The sequence below is a fragment of the Oncorhynchus kisutch genome, linkage group LG18 (genome assembly GCF_002021735.2).
Source record: "Oncorhynchus kisutch isolate 150728-3 linkage group LG18, Okis_V2, whole genome shotgun sequence".
NCBI classification, from domain to species: domain Eukaryota; kingdom Metazoa; phylum Chordata; class Actinopteri; order Salmoniformes; family Salmonidae; genus Oncorhynchus; species Oncorhynchus kisutch.
In genome coordinates this window covers 50927604-50953124 of record NC_034191.2, presented here as the reverse complement: position 1 = coordinate 50953124, position 25521 = coordinate 50927604, and the positions used below count along the sequence as shown (strand labels likewise).

Genomic DNA, 25521 nt, shown 5'->3' with positions numbered 1-25521 from the left:
TTGGTGTACCTTCCCAAAGGACAACCATCTCTGCAGCACTCCACCAATCAGGCCATTGTTTTTTTTAAGTATTTTTTTTACTTTACCGTTTTTATTTTTTTACTAGTCAAGTCAGTTAAGAACAAATTCTTATTTTCAATGACGGCCTAGGAACAGTGGGTTAACTGCCTGTTCAGTGGCAGAATGACAGATTTGTACCTTGTCAGCTCAGGGGTTTGAACTTGCAACCTTCCGGTTACTAGTCCAACGCTCTAACCACTAGGCTACTTTGCCGCCCCATTATGGTAGACTGACCAGAAGGAAGCCACTGCTCAGTAAAAGGCACATGACAGCACGCTTGAAGTTTGCCAAAAGGCACCTAAAGATTCTCAGACCATGAGAAATAAGATTCTCTGGTATGATTGAACTATTGGCCTGAATGCCAAGCGTCACGTCTGGAGGAAACCTGGCACCATCCCTACGGTGAAGCATGGTGGTGGCAGTATCATGCAGTGGGGATGTTTTTCAGCGGCAGGGACTGGGAGACTAGTCAGGATCGAGGGAAAGATGAACAGAGCAAAGAGATCATTGATGAAAACCTGCTCTCAGACTGGGGTGAAGGTTCACCTTCCAAAAGGACCACGACCCTAAGCACACAGCCAAGACAATGCAGGAGTGGCTTCAGGACAAGTCTCTGAATGTCCTTGAGTGGCCCAGCCAGAGCCCGGACATGAACCCTATCGATCATCTCTGGAGAGACCTGAAAATATCTGAGCAGCGACGCTCCCCAACCAAATTGACAGAGTTTGAGAGGATATGCAGTGAAGAATGGGAGAAACTGCCCAAATACAGGTGTGCCAAGCTTATAGTGTCATACCCATGAAGACTCAAGGCTGTAATCGCTGACAACGGTGCTTCAACAAAATACTGATTAAAGGGTCTGAATACTTATGTAAATGTGATATTTCAGCTTTTTTTATATGCATTATCTGTGACGAGAATACAGTATGCACATATAAAGTGAGTAAATCAGTGAGATCAAAATTGCATTTCATCAGAATAATGTTGCAGGAATGCTAATCCTATCTGTTCCTAACTACAGAAACTATTTCAGAACAATAAACATTCATGTTCATTTTATTACATTTGTGTCAAATGTGAGACGTCCTAAGTTGTGTCAAACGTGAGACGTCCTCATTTGTGTCAAACGTGAGACGTCATCTTCCTCACTTGTTAACATCATTCATCCTATTCCATATCGTCCCTGGTTGTGGACCCCATTCCATTTGTCTCCGGTCCTTTAAATTGTTACGTGTCTGTGTGTTTGTAATGTCTTGTGACAGCTGATTTGGTTCTGGCTCCCGAGTGGCGCAGTGGTCTCAGTCACTCCATCGCAGTGCTAGAGGAGTCACTACAGACCCTGATTCGATCTTGGGCTGTATCACAACCGGTCGTGATCGGGAATCCCATAAGGCGGCGCACAATTGGCCCAGCGTCGTCCGGGTTAGGCCGTCATTGTAAAATAGTGATTTGTTCATAACTGACTTGCCTAGTTAAATAAAGGTTCATCAAAAAAATGAATTAGTGTGTTTGTGCTTGTAGATTTCCATGTATAATGATTACTTGTGGAATCAGTACTTATGTATACCTAGTAGATTAGCATTTAAACGGATCTTACAGTTACTGCATGCAGTATATTTACTTGGAAATCAGCATTATCCCATGCATACACAATACCTGTAGCCTCTCTTACACAGTAGCTGCCATAATGGTGTGTCTTAAATTTCACCTTATTCTCTATATAGTGCACTATTCTTGACTCGATACTTATGGGAATCAGGTGCCATTTGGAACACGAGCATAGTGTGAAAGAGCTGGAGCGTTAGAAGGGCTCCAGACGTGAGATGAGAGAGGGAAAAACAGAACTATTGAAACGAGGAGAAAAGCCACATATCCCCGAACCTGGTGGCTCCACTGTGTTCTCTCTGTTTGTTTGGGTGAAGATGGAAGAGGAAGTGATTCAACTTGGTTACATCCCCTCATCTGACTTGGTGAGCTGCAAACAGAAGCCCGGGGGGAGAGAAAGAAAGAGAGGGACTGAGAGATTGCAGGAGAATGGAGACTGAGCGAGAGAGAGCAAGTTAGGAAGAATGTAAATGTAAATATATGTTAATGTAAACATACTGTATGTCTCCCGTGCCAATAAAGCCCATTAAATTGAAATTGTATTGAAAGGGAGAGAGGAGAGACGGACTGAGAGGGAAAGATAGTGAAAGTGAGAGAGAGACTGGGGGAGAGAGAAAGTAAGAGGGACTAAGAGAGAGATCTTTGCAGCCACGTAGAAACATTCCTCCTGTCCCAACCTGAAAAGAGCTGCGTTCCTCTTTCTTCTACAGAGAACAAGAAAATGGGTCACTGTCAAAAGAGGAGGACATGATACTTTTAGCCGGCGAAAAAGAAGCCGGCTCTTTCAATTTGGAGGAGTGACGTGTTGTTTTATTCCCGTGCTGGGATGTAAATCTTATTTTCTGCCCCTCGCCATTCACTCACACTTCCTGTTGTTCCCGTTCACACAAACACACACACGCATGCACGCACCAACCTGGACTCATAGTAACATAGTAAACGTAAATCCGGGGCACTCAATTATTAGGATTTGTTACGTTTCGTATGGTATGTATTAATTTGTCATCTTGTATGATACGTTACGAATTACAATTCATATGATATGTTACAAATTGGCAAAAAAAATTATATTTTATTTAACTAGGCAAGTCAGTTAAGAACAAATTCTTATTTACAATCACAGCCAAACCTGGCCGTCGCTGGGCCAATTGTGCACTGCCATATGGGACTCCAATCATAGCCGGATGTGATGCAGCCTGTATTCAAACCAGGGACTGCAGGGATGCCTCCTGCCTTGAGATGCAGTGCCAAAGACCCCTGTGCCACTTGGGAGCCCAAGTCTGATATGTTAAGCTAGCTAGCTAATGCTAACATTAGCTAGGCTAGTTATAGGGGTTTAGGTTATGGTTAGGAGTTAGGTTAATGTTAGGGTTTAGGGCAAGGGTTAGCTAACCTGCTAAGTAGCTGCAAAGTAGATAACTAGCTAAAGTTATCCGTGAAGAGATTTGAATAAGCAACCTTTGGGTTGCTAGACATTTGCATGTCTAGCAACCCATTTGCATTGGGTGGCCCATCCACCCCTACCAACCACTCTACTTTCATTTTTTGCCTTCAGTAATCTTCTGTCATATGTAACCATAGGAAATGTTTATATATATCATACTCATTTGAGTGTCCCGGATTGACGTTTACTATGTTACATCTAGTCTATGAGACCAGGCTACACACACACACACACACACACTGACTCTCAGCCAGCCAAACACCTCCTAATGTGTCTCGGCTTTATTTGGCAGGGTGTTCTTTTAGGTTCTGTTTTAGTTTCTGTTACAGATGATGAGAGACGTTGGTGTAACACTGGCGTCATTCAAGTCCTCAACAGACCCTAGATGTCCTCTGCCTTCGCAGTTTTTTGCTTGTGTGCCCCTGACGTCAAGGACGAGTTGTCTCCCTAGCTACCGGCCTGTTGAGCGATTCTCCTACCTTTGATTATTCAGACTCTTTGTCGCCATCCCAAATGGCACCCTATTCCATAGTGCACTACTTTGAGACGAGCGCATTATGGGCCTTGGTCGATAGTAGTGCACTATAGAGCGAATATGGTGCAGTTTGGGATGCATATCTCTCTCTGTATGTCTCCTCTCTCCCTTTCACCTCCGTGTTTCACCTCCCCTAAAAGCCACTCATATTGGAGACCAGCGCAGTATTGGGGCGGAACAAAAACTCCTTTGTTTTTCTCTCTCTCTTTCTTGTGGCAGCGGAGAGAGGGAGATGGCTTCTTTGCTTGCCTCTTTTTTTTTCACGTTCATTAGTGTGTGAAAAGCTCAACACAACCACTGCACAGACAGACAGGGTTGGAGAATTCAGAAGTTTCAGACCAAACAATTCACTCCTCAGTTTGATATGCGTCACTTGGAGGGAGCAGCACAATGGAGGGCCTCTCGTCTCTACACCCTGATGGTATGGTTCTAATGCACCATATTCAGGTGAACATTAGCACTTAGTGGTGTGGCTTTAGCAGCTTGGTGTATATAGAGCCTTGTTTGGATGGTGACCTGAGGCTGGGCAAGCGGTCAGCCAGGGGTCAGAGAGCGGTCATAGTGTCTAGTCGGGTGTTTCATCGCTCTGACATAAGTTACCGCCCTGTTCTCACGGTCTCCGCCCCACAGGTACCCCAGGACGAGTGGAGTAGGGGGTTCTTGTCCGTGGGGAAAGACGAGGAGATCCCATGCAGGCGTATGCGCAGTGGCAGCTACATCAAGGCCATGGCGGAGGAAGACAGCGGCGACTCAGACTGCAGCCCGAAGCCCTCGCCCAAGGTGCAGGCACGCCGGGCGAGCTATCTGAAGGCCACACAGCCATCGCTCACCGAGATGACCACCCTCAAGTGAGTAGATATGTAGACTGAAAGATGCTTCTGTAAATTCAACAATAAAACACAGTAGAATGCACAGTAAAATACCTTAAATGTGTTTTACAGAATTAATTATGGTGCATTGTGGGGTAATGTTGTGGATGTGGAAAGAGCCTCTGGCTCATTAACATCTTTTAAGGTGTGCCTTGTAAAAGGCTCCGTTTGTCGCACCCCTAAGTGAGAATGTTGCACCCCCACAGAAAACACTACACACAATTTTGTGAATTCTACAAACCTTGTCCTGAAAATCTATAGTAATTTACTGGACATTTGATTCCAGTAAATTACTGTAATTCAGAATACAGAGTCATAATACATTTTTGGCACACTAAACAAGCATTATTGGGTGTATATTTGGGCATTGGAATCATTAACATATTTTTAGGTGTGTCAGGCGTGTGCTTACTTGAGGTGAAGTCAGGTGCAGGAGAGCAGAGAATTGTGAAGAGGTACACACTTTATTACGGCAGGAGAGATATACAGAGTCAAAAACCTCCTCCAGCAAACAAGGCAAAGTGTATAGCGCGCACAATAGTCACGCAACATAAATGTTTAACAATACAAATAATCTTAGTGAAAATACATGGAAAATAACAAACGCTTTAGCCTAGTGCGTACAACACTTAACACACAAATAATTTCACACAAAGACATGAGGGGGAACAGAGGAATAAATACATGTAGTGTGATTGGGGAATGCAAACCAGGTGTGAATGGAACAAGACAAAACAAATGGATAATAGAAAAATAGAGCGGCGATGGCTAGAAAGCCGGTGACGCCGAACGCAAGGAGGGGGGCCGACTTCGGCGGAAGTCGTGACAAGGTGTGTCTTATAAGAGGCAAAATTTGTTGCACCTGTTAGTGAAAATGCTATACAAATTTCACTGATACGTGGTAGTGGCTCCCGGATAATTACATTTACAGTGCCTTCGGAGAGTATTCAGATCCCTTGACTTTTTCCACATTTTGTTACCTTGCAGCCTTATTCGAAAATTAACAACAAAAAAAATCCTCAGAAATCGACAAACAATACCCTATAATGACAAAGCAAAAACAGTTTTTAGAATATTTGCAAATTTATTTTAAAAATTACAATAGAAATACCTTATTTACACAAGTATTCAGACCCTTTGCTATAAAACTCGAAATTGAGCTCAGGTGCATCCTGTTTCCATTGATCATCCTTGAGATGTTTCTATAACTTGATTGGAGTCCACATGTGGTAAATTGAAGTGATTGGACATGTCTACATAAGATCCCACAGTTTACAGTGCATGTCAGAGCTTAAACGAAGCCATGAGGTCAAAGGAATTGTCCGTAGAGATCTGAGACAGGATTGTAAAAAGGCACAGTGGGGAAGGGTACCAAAAAATATCTGCAGCATTGAAGGTCCTCAAGAACACAGTGGCCTCCTTCATTCTTAAATGGAAAAAGTTTGGAACCACCAATACTTTTTCTAGAGCTGGCCGCCTGGCCAAACTGAGCAATCGGGGGGAAAGGGCCTTGGTCAGGGAGGTGACCAAGAACCCAACGGTCAGTCTGAAGGAGCTCTAGAATTCCTCTGTGGCCAGACGGAAGCCATTCCTCAGTAAAAGGCACATGACAGCTCGCTTGCAATTTGCCAAAAGGCACCTAAAAATTCTCAGACCATGAGAAACAAGATTCTCTGGTCTGATGAAACCAAGATTGAACTCTTTGACTTGAATGACAAGTGTCTTTTTCTAGAGGAAACCTGGCACCATCCCTATGGTGAAGCATGGTGGTGGCAGCATCATGCTGTGGGGATGTTTTTCAGTGGCAGGGACTGGGAGACTAGTCAGGATCGAGGGAAAGATGAAGAGGGCAAAGTACAGAAAGATCCTTGATGAAAACCTGCTCCAGAGAGCTCAGGACCTCAAACTGGGGTGAAGGTTCACCTTCCAACAGGACAACGACCCTAAGCACACAGCCAAGACAGTGCAGGAGTGGCTTTGGGACAAGTTTCTGAATGTCCTTGAGTGGCCCAGTCAGAGCCTGGACTTGAACCCGATTGAACATCTCTGGAGAGACTTGTCAGAGCTTGAGAGGATCTGCAGAGAAGAATGGGAGAAACTCCTGAATACAGGTGTGCCAAGCTTGTAGCGTCATACTTAAGAACACCGAGGCTGTAATCGCTGCCAAAAGTGCTTCAACAAAATACTGAGTAAAGGGTCTGAATACTTCTGTACATTTTTTATAAATTAGCAAAAAAACGAATTCTGTTTTTGCTTTCTCATTATGGGGTACTGTGTGTAGATTGATGAGCGGACAAACAACAATTTAATCAATTTTAGAATAAGGCTGTAACCTAACAAAATTTTGAAAAAGTCAAGGGGTCTAAATACTTTCCAAAGGCACTCTCACATAGGTGACAGATCAGAGTGGCAGCAAGTCTCAAACCTTTAATGGTCGAGTGGCTAGCCATTATCCTTTTTATTTGATTTATTTCACCTTTATTTAACCAGGTAGGCCAGTTGAGAACAAGTTTTCATTTACAACTGCGACCTGGCCAAGATAAAGCAAAGCAGTGCGACAAAAACAACAACACATGGGATAAACAAACGTATAAAAATCTGTCAAATCTGTACACTGTACAGTATGTGCAAATGAAGTAAGGAGGTAAGGCAATAAATAGGCCAATAGTGGCAAAGTAATTACAATTTAGATATTTACATTGAAGTAATATATGTGCAGATGAGGATGTGCAAGTGGAAATTACTGGTGTGCAAAACAGCAGAAAAACAAAAACAAATATGGGTTTGAGGTAGGTAGTTGGATGGGCTATTTACAGATGGGCTGTGTACAGCTGCAACGATCGGTGAGGTGCTCTGACAAGCTGACGCTTAAAGTTAGTGAGGGAGATACGTCTCCAACTTCAGTGATTTTTGCAATTCGTTCCAGTCATTGGCAGCAGAGAACTAGAAGGAAAGGAGGCCAAAGCAGGCCACTGGATGACCAGTGAATTAAACCTGCTGGAGCGCGTGCTACGAATGGGTGTTGCTATGGTGACCAGTGAGCAGAGATAAGGCGTATCTTTACCTAGCAAAGACTTATAGATGACCTGGAGCCACGAATATGTAGTGATGACCAGCCAACGAGAGCATTCAGGTCGAAGTGGTGGGTAGTATATGGGGCTTTGGTTACAAAACGGACCGCACTGTGATAGACTACATCCAATTTGTAGAGTGTTGGAGGCTATTTCGTAAATGACATCACCGAAGTCAAGGATTGGTAGGATAGTCAGTTTATTGAGGTTATATTTGGAAGTATGAGTGAAGGAGGCTTTGTTGCGAAATAGGAAAATCTGTAGTCACAGTTAGTTTAGAAGCCTTTGTTAAGACCTAAAGTGCAACTGATATAAAACACCACATTTCAGTTTGTATGCTGTAATACATAATTACATATTCATTATTAGCAATTGATGAATATTTCAATACAATTTAACAATTGCATTGCTGTTTCGGTGTATTTAAATGCTTAATGCAGCATACTGTAAATTATGGTGTATTGTAGTGATGGGGAAACTAAGCTTCCTGAAGCATTGAGGCTTTCCAGACAATGTATCAAATAAATGGTTTAATTACTCAAGGCTTTGATCAACACATTGCACACTAGTGGCACCTGCTGGTCAAAGGAATGTAGATCAGACACATTATTATAGATGACGTCCCACACGCTATAGCGCGTGTACAGAGTAGCCTTTTTGCGTTCTATCAAAACCAATATTATATCAATCAGGTGGTTGTTCGACGAAACAAAGCTTCAGACATCTATGTCCATTTGATCTGTTTTGTTGTGTGATCATGGCCAGTTTGGAAGCTTTTATTTAGGCCTCCATAAGTGCAAGTCATATAAAACACCAAGTATTCATTGATATGCTGTAATATACAGTACAATTGCCTAGAAGCCAACCTGCTTGCGCCAATCCCTTGTCATTACAGTAAAATATTGTTAAAAGGACTTTCTTACAGTTTGTTAGTTACTTTTACAATATCGTACTGTGTTTTATTGCTTTGACATTATAGCAATTTACAGGACACTTTCATCAAGTTACTATGAATTTCTCAGTAATGCATTGGCACTATCCAGAGATGGTCAGATATCTTGCTGTAATTACAATAAGTGTTGAAGACCAGTTTGTCCTTAACTAGAACAACATTTTCAGTAATGGTTAGCGAATCTTTTTTACTTGCTATGACAGTGATTTGTGTTTTTTTATACCTTGGTTTATAAACTGTAAGTTGCCAACTACAAGAGGGCCCATTAGATGACAAATGTAAATGTGAAAATGAAAACTTGCAAAGAACACTGGGTAATATGTTACTGGGTAATTACAATAATATGCTGTAATTGTAATTTGTACTGTAAATTCGATCACAGTAAAATATTTGCTACTGTGGAATGAATTACAGTAACTTACTGGCCAAGTGCTGCCAGTAAGTTACTGTAAATTTGACAGCAAATGTTTTATAGTGTACCAGGGAAATAACGTTGTGTGTGTGTACGCGTGTGTACATGTGTACATTTGTTTGCGTGTGAACATGCATATGCGTGTTTACAGTCCATGCAAATGCATTCATGGCTGTGTATCTGTTTACATTATTTCCAATGACACAGCATGTTTTTGTGTGTGTGTGTGTGTGTGTGTGTGTGTGTGTGTGTGTGTGTGTGTGTGTGTGTGTGTGTGTGTGTGTGTGTGTGTGTGTGTGTGTGTGTGTGTGTGTGTGTGTGTGTGTGTGTGTGTGTGTGTGTGTGTGTGTGTGTGTGTGTGTGTGTGTGTGTGTGTGTGTGTGTGTGTGTGTGTGTGTGTGTGTGTGTGTGTGTGTGTGTGTGTGTGTGTGTGTGTGTGTGTGTGTGTGTGTGTGTGTGTGTGTGTGTGTGTGTGTGTGTGTGTGTGTGTGTGTGTGTGTGTGTGTGTGTGTGTGTGTGTGTGTGTGTGTGTGTGTGTGTGTGTGTGTGTGTGTGTGTGTGTGTGTGTGTGTGTGTGTGTGTGTGTGTGTGTGTGTGTGTGTGTGTGTGTGTGTGTGTGTGTGTGTGTGTGTGTGTGTGTGTGTGTGTGTGTGTGTGTGTGTGTGTGTGTGTGTGTGTGTGTGTGTGTGTGTGTGTGTGTGTGTGTGTGTGTGTGTGTGTGTGTGTGTGTGTGTGTGTGTGTGTGTGTGTGTGTGTGTGTGTGTGTGTGTGTGTGTGTGTGTGTGTGTGTGTGTGTGTGTGTGTGTGTGTGTGTGTGTGTGTGTGTGTGTGTGTGTGTGTGTGTGTGTGTGTGTGTGTGTGTGTGTGTGTGTGTGTGTGTGTGTGTGGTGTGTGTGTGTGTGTGTGTGTGTGTGTGTGTGTGTGTGTGTGTGTGTGTGTGTGTGTGTGTGTGTGTGTGTGTGTGTGTGTGTGTGTGTGTGTGTGTGTGTGTGTGTGTGTGTGTGTGTGTGTGTGTGTGTGTGTGTGTGTGTGTGTGTGTGTGTGTGTGTGTGTGTGTGTGTGTGTGTGTGTGTGTGTGTGTGTGTGTGTGTGTGTGTGTGTGTGTGACGATGAATATATATATAGCAGGTGATTCAAAGCGGTTGCCTCATACAGCAGAGTGCCTACGTCCTAAGTGGCACATTCCTAGTGCAGTACTTTTGACCAGAGCCCTATGGGCACTAAATATGGAATAGGGTGTCATTTGGGACACAACCAGTATATGGAATATGTTTGTTAGTATCCATGACCCTCACTGACCTGAGCTCTAATTCCATAGTTCATGTTTATGCTCAGTATGCATATTAATTTGTAAGGTTGGATTCTTCTTCTTCATGGAAAGCAATATGATTGAAATGACAGTTTTACAGATTCAGACCCTCCTATGTCTGATAGTCTGTCAGGCAGGGATTGACTGGGACCAGAAATCAGCCTTTTTTTCCCCATCAAGACCCCACACACTGGCCCATTTTTTTCTGTGAAGCCCCCCATTATTTGCCAAATAATGATAATTATGTGCAAACCCCCCCTATTTAGACAGGCCAACCCATGGCCAGTTTGTTTCTGCTGTCAGGTGATGTGTATTACAAGTAAATTAATTAACCTTCCCTACAAGAGATGTGTTAACTCCCAACGTTTAAAAGTTGACTTTCATCATTTTCACAAAGTTGTCGTGTGTCGAGTATGTTGAGACTTTCATTCATGGCGCAACAGCAAATTCCTTTCAGTGGTGGAAAAAGTACCCAACTATCATAATTGTGTAAAATAGAGATACCGTAATAGAAAATTACTAAATAAAAGTCAAGCAGTAAAATTCTACTTGAGTATTAGCATGGTTTAAAATATACTTAATATAAAAAGTACATGTAATTGCTAAAATATACTTAAGTATCAAAGTATAGATAATTTCTAATTCCTTATATTAACCCTCTACAGGATCAGTATCCTTAAAGTTGTTGCTCAATATGCGATAATGTAACAGCCAATTTCAGGAAATAGACAAGGCTTAAATTCTTGTTAATCTAACTGCAACTTCAATTTACAATAGCTATTAAAACAAAGTAAAGTAATTCTTCACTGGATCAGTCTGAAACTTTGCACACATGTAAATTACACCTAGAATCATCTCAATGTATTGTCTTTCTCTTGCATTTCAAAGATTTTACCAGATCTGTGTTATATTCTCCTACGTTTATTTCACATTTCCACAAACTTCAAAGTGTTCTTTCAAATGGTATTAAGAATACGCACATCCTTGCTTCAGGTACTGAGCTACAGGCAGTTTGTAACGGCACTCGTTTGTTGAATGTAGAGTGGACCAAGACGCAGCGTGGAAAGTGTTGATTTTAATATTCAAAAACACTCAAACAAAATAACAAACGTGAAATGAAAGAGAACAGTTCTGCCAGGCAAAAAACACCAAACAGAAATCAAGATCCCACAAAACCCAAAAGGAAAATGACAACTGATATATGATCCCCAATCAGAGACAACGATAGACAGCTCAGAACCACCCTCGGCTAAAAACAAAGACATAGAAAATAGAGTCACACCCTGACCTAATCAAACAGAGAATAATAGGGATCTCTAAAGTCATGGCGTGACCAGGAGCGCTGAGCCGGCACAATCCGTCCTGGCTGAAAGCCCACTCTAGCACGGCAAATGCGAGGAGCGGGTGAGCGCACCGGCCTGTGAATGCGCACTGGAAACAGTCCGCATCACCGCATAACACGGTGCCTGACCGGTCACACGCTCCCCACGGTAAGCACGGGGAGTTGGCTCAGGTCTAAACCCTGACTCCGCCAATCTCCCAGTGCCCCCCCCCCCCCAAAAAAAATATATATATATATATTTTGGAGTTGCCTCTCGGGCTTCCGTTGTTCTAATTCCTCGTATCGCGCAATTCCTCTCTTGCTGCCTCCATCTGCTCCCTTGAACGGCGATACTCTCCGACCCGCATCCAGGGTCCTTCTCCATCCAGGATTTCGTCCCATGTCCATTCATCCTGGCCACGCTGCTTGGTCCGTTTTTGGTGGGATCTTCTGTAATGGCTCTCGTTGGTGGTAGGAAGAGTGGACCAAAGCGCAGCGTGGAAAGTGTTCATGATTTTATTTTCAAAAACACTCAAACAAAAATAACCAAAGTGAAAGCGCACAGTTCTGTCAGGTACTGACACTAAACAGAAAACAAGATCCCAACAAAACCCAAAAGGGAAATGACAACTTGTATATGATCCCCAATCAGAGACAACGATAGACAGCTGCCTCTGATTGGGAACAACACTTGGCCAAAAACAAAGAAATAGAAAACATAGACTTTCCCACCCGAGTCACACCCTGACTTAACCAAACAGCGAATAATAGGGATCTCTAAGGTCAGGGCGGGACACAGTTAGATTTGGGTATGTCATTTTAGGCGAAAATTGATGGCAGATGGCAAACCAGATGGCACCATTTTCTTGTTTTTTAAATTTACGGAAAGCCAGGGCACACTCCAACACTCAGATAGAATTTACAAATGAAGCATGTGAGTTTAGTGATTCAGGCAGATTAGAGTCAGTACGGATGACCCGGGATGTTCGGTTGTTAAGTGCATGAATTTGACTATTTTCCTGTCCTGTCAAGCATTGAACATGTAACAAGTACTTTTAGGTTTCACAGAAAAATGTATGGAGTAAAAAGTACATTATTTTCTTAATGAATGTAGTGAAGTAAAATAAGTCAAAAATATAAATATTAAAGTAAATTACAGATACCCCCAAAAACGACTTAAGTAGTACTTTCAAGTATTTTTACTTAAGTACTTTACGCCACTGTTTCACTGTATGTGTTCATGAAAAATTCAACAGTATAGAGAAACATCTGAAAGGAATCATGTAGCTGCTGCATTTACAAGATAAACACAGAAAAGTTGCTTACACAGATACAGGACCACCCATCCTGTTAAGTAGACAAGAGATTGTCAATGAAAGCCTTTTACTGCATATCACAATGATGTCATCTTGATTATGTACTTCATTTTCATGCATTTCATCTCTCGTATTTTTCCCAACACCGCCGACATCTGTTGAGGGCACATATTCTGACATCACAAGATCCCCTAGTTTGTAGTCTCGGCACAGAAGCAACACGTCTGTCAGTGGTGGCTGGTGGAACTAAATCGGAGGACGGGCTCATATTGAATGGAACAGTATCATGCTTGGTACCAGTCCATTTGTTTGGTACCAGTCCATTTCAATCATTACTATGGGAGGTAATGGTGTCTGTCCATTATCTCCCATGTAACAGTCTGGTGAGCTCATTACTACTACTACGGACGTATACCTGCTTGCGTGTGTGTTCACTCGCTATAATAAAACACCACAGTGATACACACGTATAGCCTATAGAAGAAAAACAGTGTTTGTTATCTCTCCCACTGAAGTCAGTGAATAATGAAGTCTGTAATAAACAAGTTTCTATGAGGTGAATATCAATGAATCTCTCTCTGGATGCTCAGTCATCATTACGGAGAGAGCTGAGCACTGTGCCATGCCAATTATGTAACGGTGGTGCAGCACAGGGGCAGGTTAATGACTTTAATAGGCCCATACACGTGCACACACACACCAAATTACTTTAAAGCTAGAATCCTTAATTGAAACAATAACAAAACGACACCCCACCTCTGTTTCGGTTAAAAGCTGTAGGATGGGCCTGTAGAAATGCTGGAGAAATGTATCCACTTAAATTCATAGACAGAGCTATGGATGGCAAAGACTGACCATCCATTATATACAAAATAGAGTTTTAATCATGTTTTGAGGATATACAGTATATGTTTACATTTACTTTGTTTACAAACATTGGAGTAAAACAATCTTATATTTTGGGTTCTGATGAGGTATGAAAGTTAAACTAAGCTCACAAGGTATTTATATATAAGTCCAAAAAATGGATGTGGCAACTATGGATTTTAGCATTAGTAGTCTTGGGGACTTCCATCAACTCCTGATAGGACATCACAATACAAACAGAAAGGTAGCTAGCTATTGCTGTTGGGTGGAGAAAAGAGGGACACAGGGATCAGCTGTAAAGAGGGACACCGGGATTGGCTGTTGTCTCAGTAACACTCCAGCCTATTGGGTGATGGTAAAAGCTCCTTTCAGAATATCTAATATAATGTTTGCGTTGCAAGCCGACAACATTGCAGACATTGCATTGCATCACTGAACGGTTGTGTGCCACGTCATCAGATTGATATATCTGAATGTAGTTGGCTGATATTTGAAACATCTGTCCAGGCGCTCTGATATCTGGTATAGGTCTGCAATGTAGTCAGCCTGGAATGCAACCATAAATAGGGAATATGGTGCCATTTGCGACACAGACTCTTTATTCAGTTGATATGTTTACTTCCAACCAGAACACAATGTCAGTGTCTCCATTTATTCAAACCCATAAATAAATTCAGTCTAAATTGTGAGGATTATTATTTTATAGCCAAAGAGAGAAAACAGATGTTTAGTGAAAAATAATGACATCCATTTTGACAACAACAAAAAACTCCCACTGTCTGTATTGTTTGAGTCAAACTAATTTGTTCCTGGCCTAGATTTCAAATTTCTTCATCAATTCTATTTTGACAGAAACATACTAAATGAATGCGTTATAATAACAACATATATTAATCACAGAGAGAAGGATTTCTTTTTTCACATAAAGTGTGGAGACATCCAAACATATGATGCTGTAAAGTCTCAAGGTATAATTTTGCTTGTTTGCAACGTATGCTGTTTAAAAGGATGCTGTTTGTATGCTGTTTAAAAACATTGGGATGCTGGACACAAGCAGGCATGATGAGTGCAATCAGGATGAGATAGTCGATGTATCAGCAGTGGGCACAGAAAATGACGTGTTTGACTGATTCAATCGGAGAGGACTTCACTTTATCCCTATGAACGCACTGCTGCCGAAATTAGATGAATTAAAAGTCCACGCTTCTAACACCCGGGCTGCAGTAGTTGCTGGGAGTGAGACTTGGCTCGATGGGTCATTTGAGGACAATGAGGTTGAGCTACCGGATTATGGCATTCATAGAGTTGACCGAAACCGAAACACTGGCGGTGTGTGTGTTTTTACTAGGAATGATGTGCATTTTAACCCTCGTTCAAATCTGATAATGGATGGTCTTGAGGTTGCATGGGTAGATTTACTTCTTCCTAAATGTCGTCCAAATACTTGTTGGTGTGTGCTATTGGCCTCCTAAGCAGAATCATTTATACGATTTACTTGAATCGATTGCTGAGATCACAATGTATTTGCTGATAAGGAATGTAATTCTGTTTGGCGATTTTAATACAAATGTGCAGTTATCACCCAAGAAAAGTACACTAGTAAATGTCCTGTATAACTTGAATATGTTATTTGGACTGAAGCAACTGATTGTTGAGCCAACCCGGGTGTGTATTGACAGTAAATCAACTTTGGATTTGATTATTGTATCAGACCAAGAGAATGTCTTTCAGTCAGGAGTCTTAAATATTGGTTTTAGGGATCATATGGTAACCTATTGTACCTGTAAGAAATCCAAAATACTACTAGAGGCAGGTAAAAACTACATGAAGGTATGGTCTATGAAAAAATACTCAAAGGAACGTTTTGTAGAAGTACTTTGAAAGCAATTTAGTAAACTCACTTTTGAGAAAATGGCCTGTTTTGGTACTACTACTGGAGAGCCCTACTTTATCTACACCCATTCAGCATCGTTCACACCCTCTTAAGCTTTAGCCCCACACAACACTTTAAGGGTTGAGCAGAGTGTTCTGTACTAACAGCAGTCAAGCAACCAAGCTAACTTGCTAGCTGCTTCCAGACACAAATGAGAGAACAGCTCACTGAACATTACTGTCCCTAGCAGAGCTGGTTAGGCTGTTATGTTATTCAGAGCGTTGTTGACTGCAAATGTGCTGTCAGATTGTCCGTTTGTAAATTCAGAGCGTTCAGAGCGCACACTGGACACTCTGGTCGATGAGTAGGGTTGATCCGAACGTTCTGACCTCACAATGGCAGTCAAGCACCCAATCTAACTGGCTAACATTGGCTAGCTTGCTAGCTACTTCCAGACACATAATGAGAGAACAACCCACTGACAATTTACTCGCCCTCTCAGAGCTGGTTAGGCTATTTTTATGTTATCCAGAGCATTGGTGACTGTAACTGTGCTTCTGGCAACAATTTAATTATGCTTTTTTGCCAACGTTTACCGGCCATATTCAACGGGTGTTGAGCGTTCGTAAATTCCTCAGTTATTCTGTGCTCTGGCACTCTCAGATGAGAGTGCTCTGAAATCGGAGAAGATGGCCAGACTGAATTGACAAACACACCCGAAATGGTTACTTGCATAGTGGAGTCTTTTGTTAAGACTTGTAGGTAGCTAGCTAGGTAAACAATGAACCATAATCCAAACTCATGACATTACAGTAATCCCAATTCATGACCAACCAGGTTCAATGTTAGCTAGCTAACATTAGGCAATAGCTAGCCAAGCAAATGGCTCAGAGAGACAAATTCTAAGATCATACACGTAAACGTTGGCTAGAGAGCCAGCCAGTTAACGTTAATGTCCATTGCTTGTGTCCATTGCTCGTGTTTCTTAGCCCAAGCAAGTCTCTTCTTATTATTGGTGTCCTTTAGTAGTGGTCTCTTTGCAGCAATTCGACCATGAAGGCCGGATTCATGCAGTCTCCTCTGAACAGTTGATGTTGAGATGTGTCTGTTACTTGAACTCTGTGAAGCATTTTTTGGGGCTGCAGTTAACTCTAATGAACTTATCCTCTGCAGCATAGGTAACTATGGGTCTTCCTTTCCTGTGGCGGTCCTCATGAGAGCTAGTTTCATCATAGCGCTTGATAGTTTTTGCGACTGACTGACCTTCATGTCTTAAAGTAGTGATGGACTGTCGTTTGCTTATTTGAGCTGTTCTTGCCATAATATGGACTTGGTCTTTTACCAAATAGGGCTATTATTTTAATTTAAATGTTATTTAACGAGGCAAGTCAATGTATACGACCCCTACCTCGTCACCACACAACTGATTGGCTCAAATGCATAAAGAAGGAAAGACATTGAACAAATTACCTTTTAACAAGGCACACCAGTTAATTGAAATGCATTCCAGGTGACTACTTCATGAAGCTGGTTGAGAGAATGCCAAGAGTGTGCAAAGCTGTCATCAAGGTAAAGGGTGGCTACTTTGAAGAATCTAAAATATAAAATATATTTAGATTTGTTTAACACTTTTTTGGTTACTTCATGACTCCATATGTATTATTTAATCGTTTTGATGTCTTCACTATTATTCTACAATGTTTTTGATTGTCTTATTGCCTGTTGGTCTACATATTTCATTATAGTGATTGTGTTCCTCATACTCTATATAATCTATATGTTTCTAGATATGTTTTGTGTATTTGATTTGTTGATGCAGGGCTCACCTGTAAAAGTATTGATTCAGGTCTCACCCCCTGTTAAAATAAAGGTTAAATAAAATAAGTAACAGTATACTTGAGTTCTAATTTAATTTGAACAATTCTCAATAGTGGTAGAGACTGACTCAGATGACCTCTGGGAGCCAACTCCAAAGAGACCACATTCAAGTCCTCCAAGTCCTCTAATTTGGCCCTTATCTTAAATAGTTCATTTCTGTGTGGGAGGCATTGTATCAGCGTTCTCGCCACGTTTCCTGTTAGTACCTTTGATGTAGGGAAGCTTATGATCCATCATGTATGACATTCCTGGGAGTTTGTAAACATTTTTATTTATTTATTACCATAGCATGTTGGTATGTTCTCTCTATAGTTATGTTCTTGAGTATGTATCAATTGACCAATTCGGACACTTGGAGGCTACTTGGGTACATTTGGGCGAACTCGTGAGGGACACCTGGGAGACTTCATATTAAATATTATGTAGCTCTCTCATTCTTGAACGTATCAGTCTGAAACTTTGCATACACACGGTTGCCCTGTTCTGGACCACATCTACATTTGAAAGATGATGCAAAATAAAAAAGGTATGTTTTTGTTGTTGTTTGTTTGACCTTTTACCAGATCTATTGTGTTATATTCTCCGACATTCATTTCACATCTCCACAAACGTCCAAGTGTTCCATTTCAAATAATATCAAGAATACCCATATCCTTGCGTCAGGGCCTGAGCCACAGGCAGTGAGATTTGGGTATGTCTTTACATGCGGATATTGAGATGAAGGGATTGTTTTTTAACGTTGAAATGTGAAATGAATATGGTTGATTTTTAAGGTTAGGGAAAAGTCCAGTGAATAGTGCCACATTTTTAGGATGTCAATATAAATGAATGTATTTATGTTTGTTTGTAAGTTTGTCTTGCCTTTTAATCATTATATGTGTTATTGTTTTTACCATCGAGGACCACTTTGCAAACAAGCGTTTCAATTAATACTTTTAAGTAATATCCTCTGCTCCACATTGTACATTTTGTTGTAGCATATGTATGTTACTCAAAATGAATTCAATTCAAAAAAAGGACAGAAAGAGAAAAAGAGAGCGAGCGAGTAAGTGAGGCAGACAGAGGAGAGAGTGACGTACATAACACAGCTTGTAACTCTGTTATGGAGGATGACACACACACACACACACACACACACACACACACACACACACACACACACACACACACACACACACACACACACACACACACACACACACACACACACACACACACACACACACACACACACACACACACACACACACAGGCCTACTGAGTAGCATGTGTTCATTAAAAAATACCTGTTCCAATGGGCCTCTCCAGGATAACGCAACCCCCTTTGAAGTCATGTTGATTGCAGGCAGGCAGGCTCTGGCATTTGATTGGACACAATAAATATGTTCCTGATCGTAATCAGTCTCACAGGGGGTGATCAGTCGGTGAATGGACGGAGACTGTAGAGGGATAGAGGTCCTCCATACGTCCATTTAGATCAAGTTTTTTTGTCCCCTCTCTATTTCCTTCCTTCCCACTGCCTTTATGTCAACGCTTATTCCTCTTGCCCCACTCTCTCATCCCTTGTCTCACCCCCTTTATCCTCTTTCCTCTCCTGTTCCTCCCTTCCTCTGTCTCCAGCCCTCAGTGCACCAGTCCCTGTGTGCCACTCTTTTGCCCCACGTTCCATCCATCCAAGAATCAGTAACCATGTTGGATTCACTGTGGTAACCACACTCTGTTTTATTAAGGAGGGCATACATAATTAAGGAAGACTGGACCTGGAGGGAGAGAGTCACTGGAGAGAAGGAGGATGTGTGTGTACATGTGCGTGTGTGTGCGTATGCGTGTGTTGCTTGTGAAATGATTGTATGCTGTTGAACTTATATAATGTATCATAGAAAGATGGTAAGCTATTTACTTTTCATATGTTGTACAACACCAATACGTATGAATGGTGGAGTTGTATTTCTGGACCTACACACCACAGCAAATTCTACGGGTGTTAAATCTACACTGAAAGAGTGGGGACCATATACACACTAGAATCAGTGTAAAGCGTTGGTCCCATGTTCCATGAGCTGAAATAAAAGCTGACATTTTCCGATGCGCAAAAAAAGACATAAGTCTCTCAAATGTTGTGTACAAATTTGTTTACATCCCTGTTAGTGAGCATTTTTCCTTTGCCAAGATAATCCATCCACGCGACAGGTGTGGCATATCATGAAGCTGGTTAAACAGCATGATCATTACACAGGTGCACCTTGTACTGGGGACAATAAAAGGCCACTCTAAAATGTGCAGTTTTGTCACACAACACAATGCCACAGATATCTCAACTTTTGAGGGAGCATTCAATTGGCATGCTGACTACAGGAATGTCCACCAGGACTGTTGCCAGAGAATTTAATGTCAATTTCTCTACCATAAGCCGCCTCCATCGTCATTTTAGAGAATTTGGCAGTACGTCCAACCGGCCTCATAACTGCAGACCACATGTATGCCGTTGTGTGGGCGAGCAGTTTGCTGATGTCAACGTTGTGAACAGAGTGTCCCATGGTGGCAGTAAGGTTATGGTATATGGGCAGGCATAAGCTATGACAATGAACACAATTGCATTTTATCGATTGCAATTTGAAAGCACAAACATACCATGATGAGATCCTGAGGCCCATTGTTTTTAAGTTTCAGTATCTGTGGCCAACAAATACATATCTGCATTCCCAGTCATGTGAAATTGATGAACTGTAATGAACTGTAAATCAGTAAAAATCAATGGAATTGTTGCATGTTGCATTGATATTTTTGTTCAGTATATATTTAACACAACATATTTAACCCTACAGGGGCCTGAAACTCATACCTATCACTGTGAACCAAAAACACACCCATCATTATCATATTTCCCCCATACTGTTTTTATTTATTTACTTTTCTGCTCTTTTGCACACCAATATCTCTACCTGTACATGACCATCTGATCATTTATCACTCCAGTGTTAATCTGCAAAATTGTAATTATTCGCCTACCTCCTCATGCCTTTTGCACACAATGTATATAGACTCCCCTTTTTTTTCTACTGTGTTATTGACTTGTTAATTGTTTACTCCATGCTTTATCTTGGCCAGGTCACAGTTGCAAATGAGAACTTGTTCTCAACTAGCCTACCTGGTTAAATAAAGGTTAAATAAAAAATAAAATCATACTTAAATGGAAGAAGTTTTGAATTACCAAGACTCTTCCTAGAGCTGGAAGCCAGGCCAAACTGAGCAAACGTGGGAGAACAGCCTTGGTCAGGAAGGTGACCAAGAACCCGATGGTCACTCTGACAGAGCTCCAGAGTTCCTCTATGGAGATGGGAGAACCTTACAGAAGGACAACCATCTCTGCACCAATCTGGCCTTTATGGTAGAGTGACCAGATGGAAGCTACGCCTCAGTAGAAGGCACATGACTGCCCGCTCGTAGTTTGCCAAAAGGCACCCAAAGACTCTCAGACCATGATAAACAAGATTCTCTGGTCTGATGAAACCAAGATTGAACTCTTTGGCCTGAATGCCAAGCTTCACGTCTGGAGGAAACCTAGCACCATCCCTATGGTGAAGCATGGTGGGGGCAGCATCATGCTGTGGGGATGTTTTTCAGCAGTGGGGACTGGGTGACTAGTCAGGATCAAGGGAATGATAAATGAAGTAACAAAATGGATGGCACTGTGATAAACTGCATCCAGTTTGCTGAGTAGAGTATTGGAAGCTATTTTGTAGATGACATCGCCGAAGTCGAGGATCGGTAGGATAGTCAGTTTTACTAGGGTAAGTTTGGCGGTATGAGTGATTTTAGATTGGAGATGTTTGATATGAGTCTGGAAGGAGAGTTTACAGTCTAGCCAGACACCTAGGTACTTATAGATGTCCACATATTCTAGGTCGGAACCATCCAGGGTGGTGATGCTAGTCGGGCGTGCGGGTGCAGGCAGTGAACGGTTGAAAAGCATGCATTTGGTTTTACTAGCGTTTAAGAGCAGTTGGAGTCCACGGAAGTAGTGTTGTATGGCATTGAAGCTCGTTTGGAGGTTAAATAGCACAGTGTCCAAGGAAGGGTCAGAAGTATACAGAATGGTGTCGTCTGCGTAGAGGTGGATCAGGGAGTCGCAGCAAGAGCAACATCATTGATATATACAGAGAAAAGAGTCGGCCCGAGAATTGAACCCTGTGGTACCCCCATAGAGACTGCCAGAAGACCGGACAACATGCCCTCCAATTTGACACACTGAACTCTGTCTGCAAAGTAGTATTTAAACAGGCAAGGCAGTCATTAGAAAAACCGAGGCTACTGAGTCTGCCGATAAGAATATGGTGATTGACATGGCGGTTATGATATCGTTTAGTACCTTGAGCGTGGCTGAGGTGCACCCGTGACCGGCTCGGAAACCAGATTGCTCAACGGAGAAGGTACGGTGGGATTCGAGATGGTCAGTGATCTGTTTGTTGACTAGGCTTTCGAAGACCTTAGATGGGCAGGGTAGGATGGATATAGGTCTGTAACAGTTTGGGTCCAGGGTGTCTCCCCCTTTGAAGAGGGGGATGACTGTGGCAGCTTTCCAATCCTTGGGGATCTCAGACGATATGAAAGAGAGGTTGAACAGGCTGGTAATAGGGGTTGCGACAATGGTGGCGGATATCTTCAGAAATAGAGGGTCCAGATTGTCAAGACCAGCTGATTTGTACGAGTCCAGGTTTTGCAGCTCGTTCAGAACATCTGCTATCTGGATTTGGGTAAAGGAGAAGCTGGGGAGGCTTGGGCGAGTAGCTGCGGGGGGGTCGGAGCTGTAGGCCGAGGTTGGAGTAGCCAGGAGGAAGGCATGGCCAGCCGTTGAGAAATGCTTGTTGAAGTTTTCGATTATTGCGGATTTATCGGTGGTGACCGTGTTACTTACCCTCAGTGCAGTGGGCAGCTGGGAGGCGGTGCTCTTGTTCTCCATGGACTTTTGGAGTTAGAGCTACAGGATGTAAATTTCTGCTTGAAAAAGCTGGCCTTTGAGATCCTGACTGACTGCCTGTATTGGTTCCTGACTTCCCTGAACAGTTGCATATCGCGGGGACTATTCGATGCTATTGCAGTCCGCCACAGGATGTTTTTGTGCTGGTCGAGGGCAGTCAGGTCTGGAGTGAACCAAGGGCTATATCTGTTCTTAGTTCTGCATTTTTTTGAACGGAGCATGCTTATCTAAGATGGTGAGGAAGTTACTTTTAAAATAATGACCAGGCATCCTCAACTGACGGGATGAGGTCAATATCCTTCCAGGATACCTGGGCCAGGTCGATTAGAAAGGCCTGCTCGCAGAAGTGTTTTAGGGAGCGTTTGACAGTGATGATGAGTGGTCGTTTGACTGCGGACCCGCAGCGGATGATGGAGGCCATTGTGTTCTTGGGGACATTCAATGCTGCAGAAATGTTTTGGTACCCTTCCCCAGATCTGTTTCTCGACACAACCCTGTCTCGGCGCTCCAGGGACAATTCCTTCAACCTCATTGCTTGATTTTTGTTCTGACATGCACTGTCAACTGTGGGACCTTATATAGACAGGCGTGTCTTTCCAAATCATGTCCAATCAATTGAATTTACCACGGGTGGACTCCAATCAAGTTGTAGAAACATCTCAAGGATGATCAATGAAAACAGGATGCACCTGAGCTCAATTTCGAGTCTCATATCAAAGGGTCTGAAAACTTATGTAAATAAGGTATTTCTTCTTTTTTGATATACATTTGCAAAGATTTAAAAAAAACTGTTTTCACTTCGTCATTTTGGGGTTTTGTGTGTAGCGGGATGAGGAAAAACATTATTTTAATACATTACAGGCTTATTCTAAAATGTAACAAAATGTGGAAAAACTCAAAGATTCTGAATACTTTCCAAATGCACTGTATATACTGTACATCTCCCATATGGCATGTCTCTTGTGATGCAGTTAACAGTCTCCCCATTGAAAGTTGCTCCCCTGATCTTCGCCATTGATGGATAGGGTTAACTTTTAATTTTATTTGCCTTACGGTCAAATTTTGGCACCAGTAGGGTAGCTATCTAGCTATATAAACGACACTCCTCTGCAAACACCCCTTCTCCGATGTTGTTTACAAGGCGGTACTTCTGTAAATGAAGTAAACATGTTACCATTTGTGTATTATAATGAGAGTTAAGGGGATGTCACCTTGTCCCCTTAATAATGAATTCAAGTGTTTGACATGGGGAGAGGAAAAGTACATTTATGATCAAATTTTGTCAATGTACAAGCAAAAGTCATTTTTTAGAGTTCCTTCAAATATCATCCAACTTCATGAAAAACATGGTTTTGACTGTTAATGACATTTTCAAGAACTTGTTTTTATTTGTAACATATTCACTTAGGATCTCACTTGGTTGAGCCAAGATAGAGGAAGTGGATGAATGCGACAACCATGTCTCTGTCACTAACAAATACAGTCATGGGTGCTAACTACACAATTTACTTGAAAGGTAAGGTACTCTGGGAAATATTCAAATAAGGTTTTACACTAAGCAATGTGTTAATTTAACACTGGTTCCAGTGTGTCTATGGAATTTGCTGCACACACACACACCAACACACACACACACCAACACACACACAGGTGTGAAAGTGCTGAGTGATTTCCCTCCTGCATGGTGACTGCAGGTTAGGGCTAATGAGCTCACCCTTCAGATTCCTCGGAGGGAGAGCTGTGTGTGTGTGTGTGTGTGTGTGTGTGTGTGTGTGTGTGTGTGTGTGTGTGTGTGTGTGTGTGTGTGTGTGTGTGTGTGTGTGTGTGTGTGTGTGTGTGTGAACCTCTATTCCACCTACTTCGCACACACTGCTTGTCATCTCCCCACTACTTAAATGCATCAGAGCTTGCCCAAGTCCTTTTTTCTCCACTCTGTCAAGCGAATCAAAAGATATTCCAAGGACACTCAAAGCTTATGTGAGTATTAAACAATGTGCTCGTTGATTAGATATGGGATGGTCCTGAAGCGATTGAATATTCAGAAAGAGTGCTCTACTTCTCTCTACTCTTTCTATACACACACACACGCGCGCACACACACACCAGAGGAGGCTGGAGGAAGGGGTATAGGAGGATGTGCTCATCATAATGACTAGAATGGAATCAAACACATGGAAACAATATGTCTGACTCCCTTCCATTTATTCCATTCCAGCCATTACACTAAGCCCATCTACATCTCATCCCACCAGCCTCCTCTGACACACACACACACACACACAACCACCCCTGTTGTCTCTCTCCTCGTTCTTTCTCTCATGCATACATAAATATACACACTTTCCATAAACATACACTCTTTCCTGGGGGATGAGTTGTGAAGGCTCTCTCTCTCTCTCTCTCTCTCTCTCTCTCTCTCTCTCTCTCTCTCTCTCTCTCTCTCTCTCTCTCTGTCTGTCTGTCTGTCTGTCTGTCTGTCTGTCTGTCTGTCTGTCTGTCTGTCTGTCTGTCTGTCTGTCTGTCTGTCTGTCTGTCTGTCTGTCTGTCTGTCTGTCTGTCTGTCTGTCTGTCTGTCTGTCTGCCTTCAGTTGTTCCTCCTTTGGCTCTCTCTCATGAGGGTATTTTCTCCCCCAACTTCTCTCCCTCTTTCTCTGCAGGATCTCCACCGAGTCGCACTCTCCCAAGCTGCAGATCCGGAGCCACAGCTACCTGCGTGCGGTGAGTGAGGTTTCCATCAATAGAAGCCTGGACAGCTTGGACCCGGCAGGGCTGCTGGCCTCGCCCAAATTCCGCTCACGAAACGAGAGCTACATGAGAGCCATGCGCACCATTAGCCAGGTTGGTGGCCCTGGGGGTGCATACCTCCCCCTGCTCCGTCCCCTAACCGGCTCCTGTCCTTTCTTACACCCAAAGGCCATGCAATGGGGAGGAAAAACCAACCCCAAATCATCCATCGAAAAAGCTAACAACTCCAAACCAACCTCATACCAACACCAAATCAAACCCTATCCAACCCCTAATCAGCAATCAG

At 42.4% G+C, this 25521-nt stretch overlaps 1 protein-coding gene across 1 annotated transcript in view; it reads left to right on the top strand.

The window, feature by feature from the left end:
• LOC109908767 (disks large-associated protein 1-like) overlaps nucleotides 1-25521 on the top strand; it is a 156199-nt gene that overhangs the window by 44625 nt on the left and 86053 nt on the right. Inside the window, exons 3-4 of the mRNA XM_031796294.1 lie at nucleotides 4275-4492; nucleotides 25148-25328. Of these exons, the coding sequence (XP_031652154.1) occupies nucleotides 4275-4492; nucleotides 25148-25328 (399 nt within the window). The remainder of the gene's footprint in view (nucleotides 1-4274; nucleotides 4493-25147; nucleotides 25329-25521) is intronic.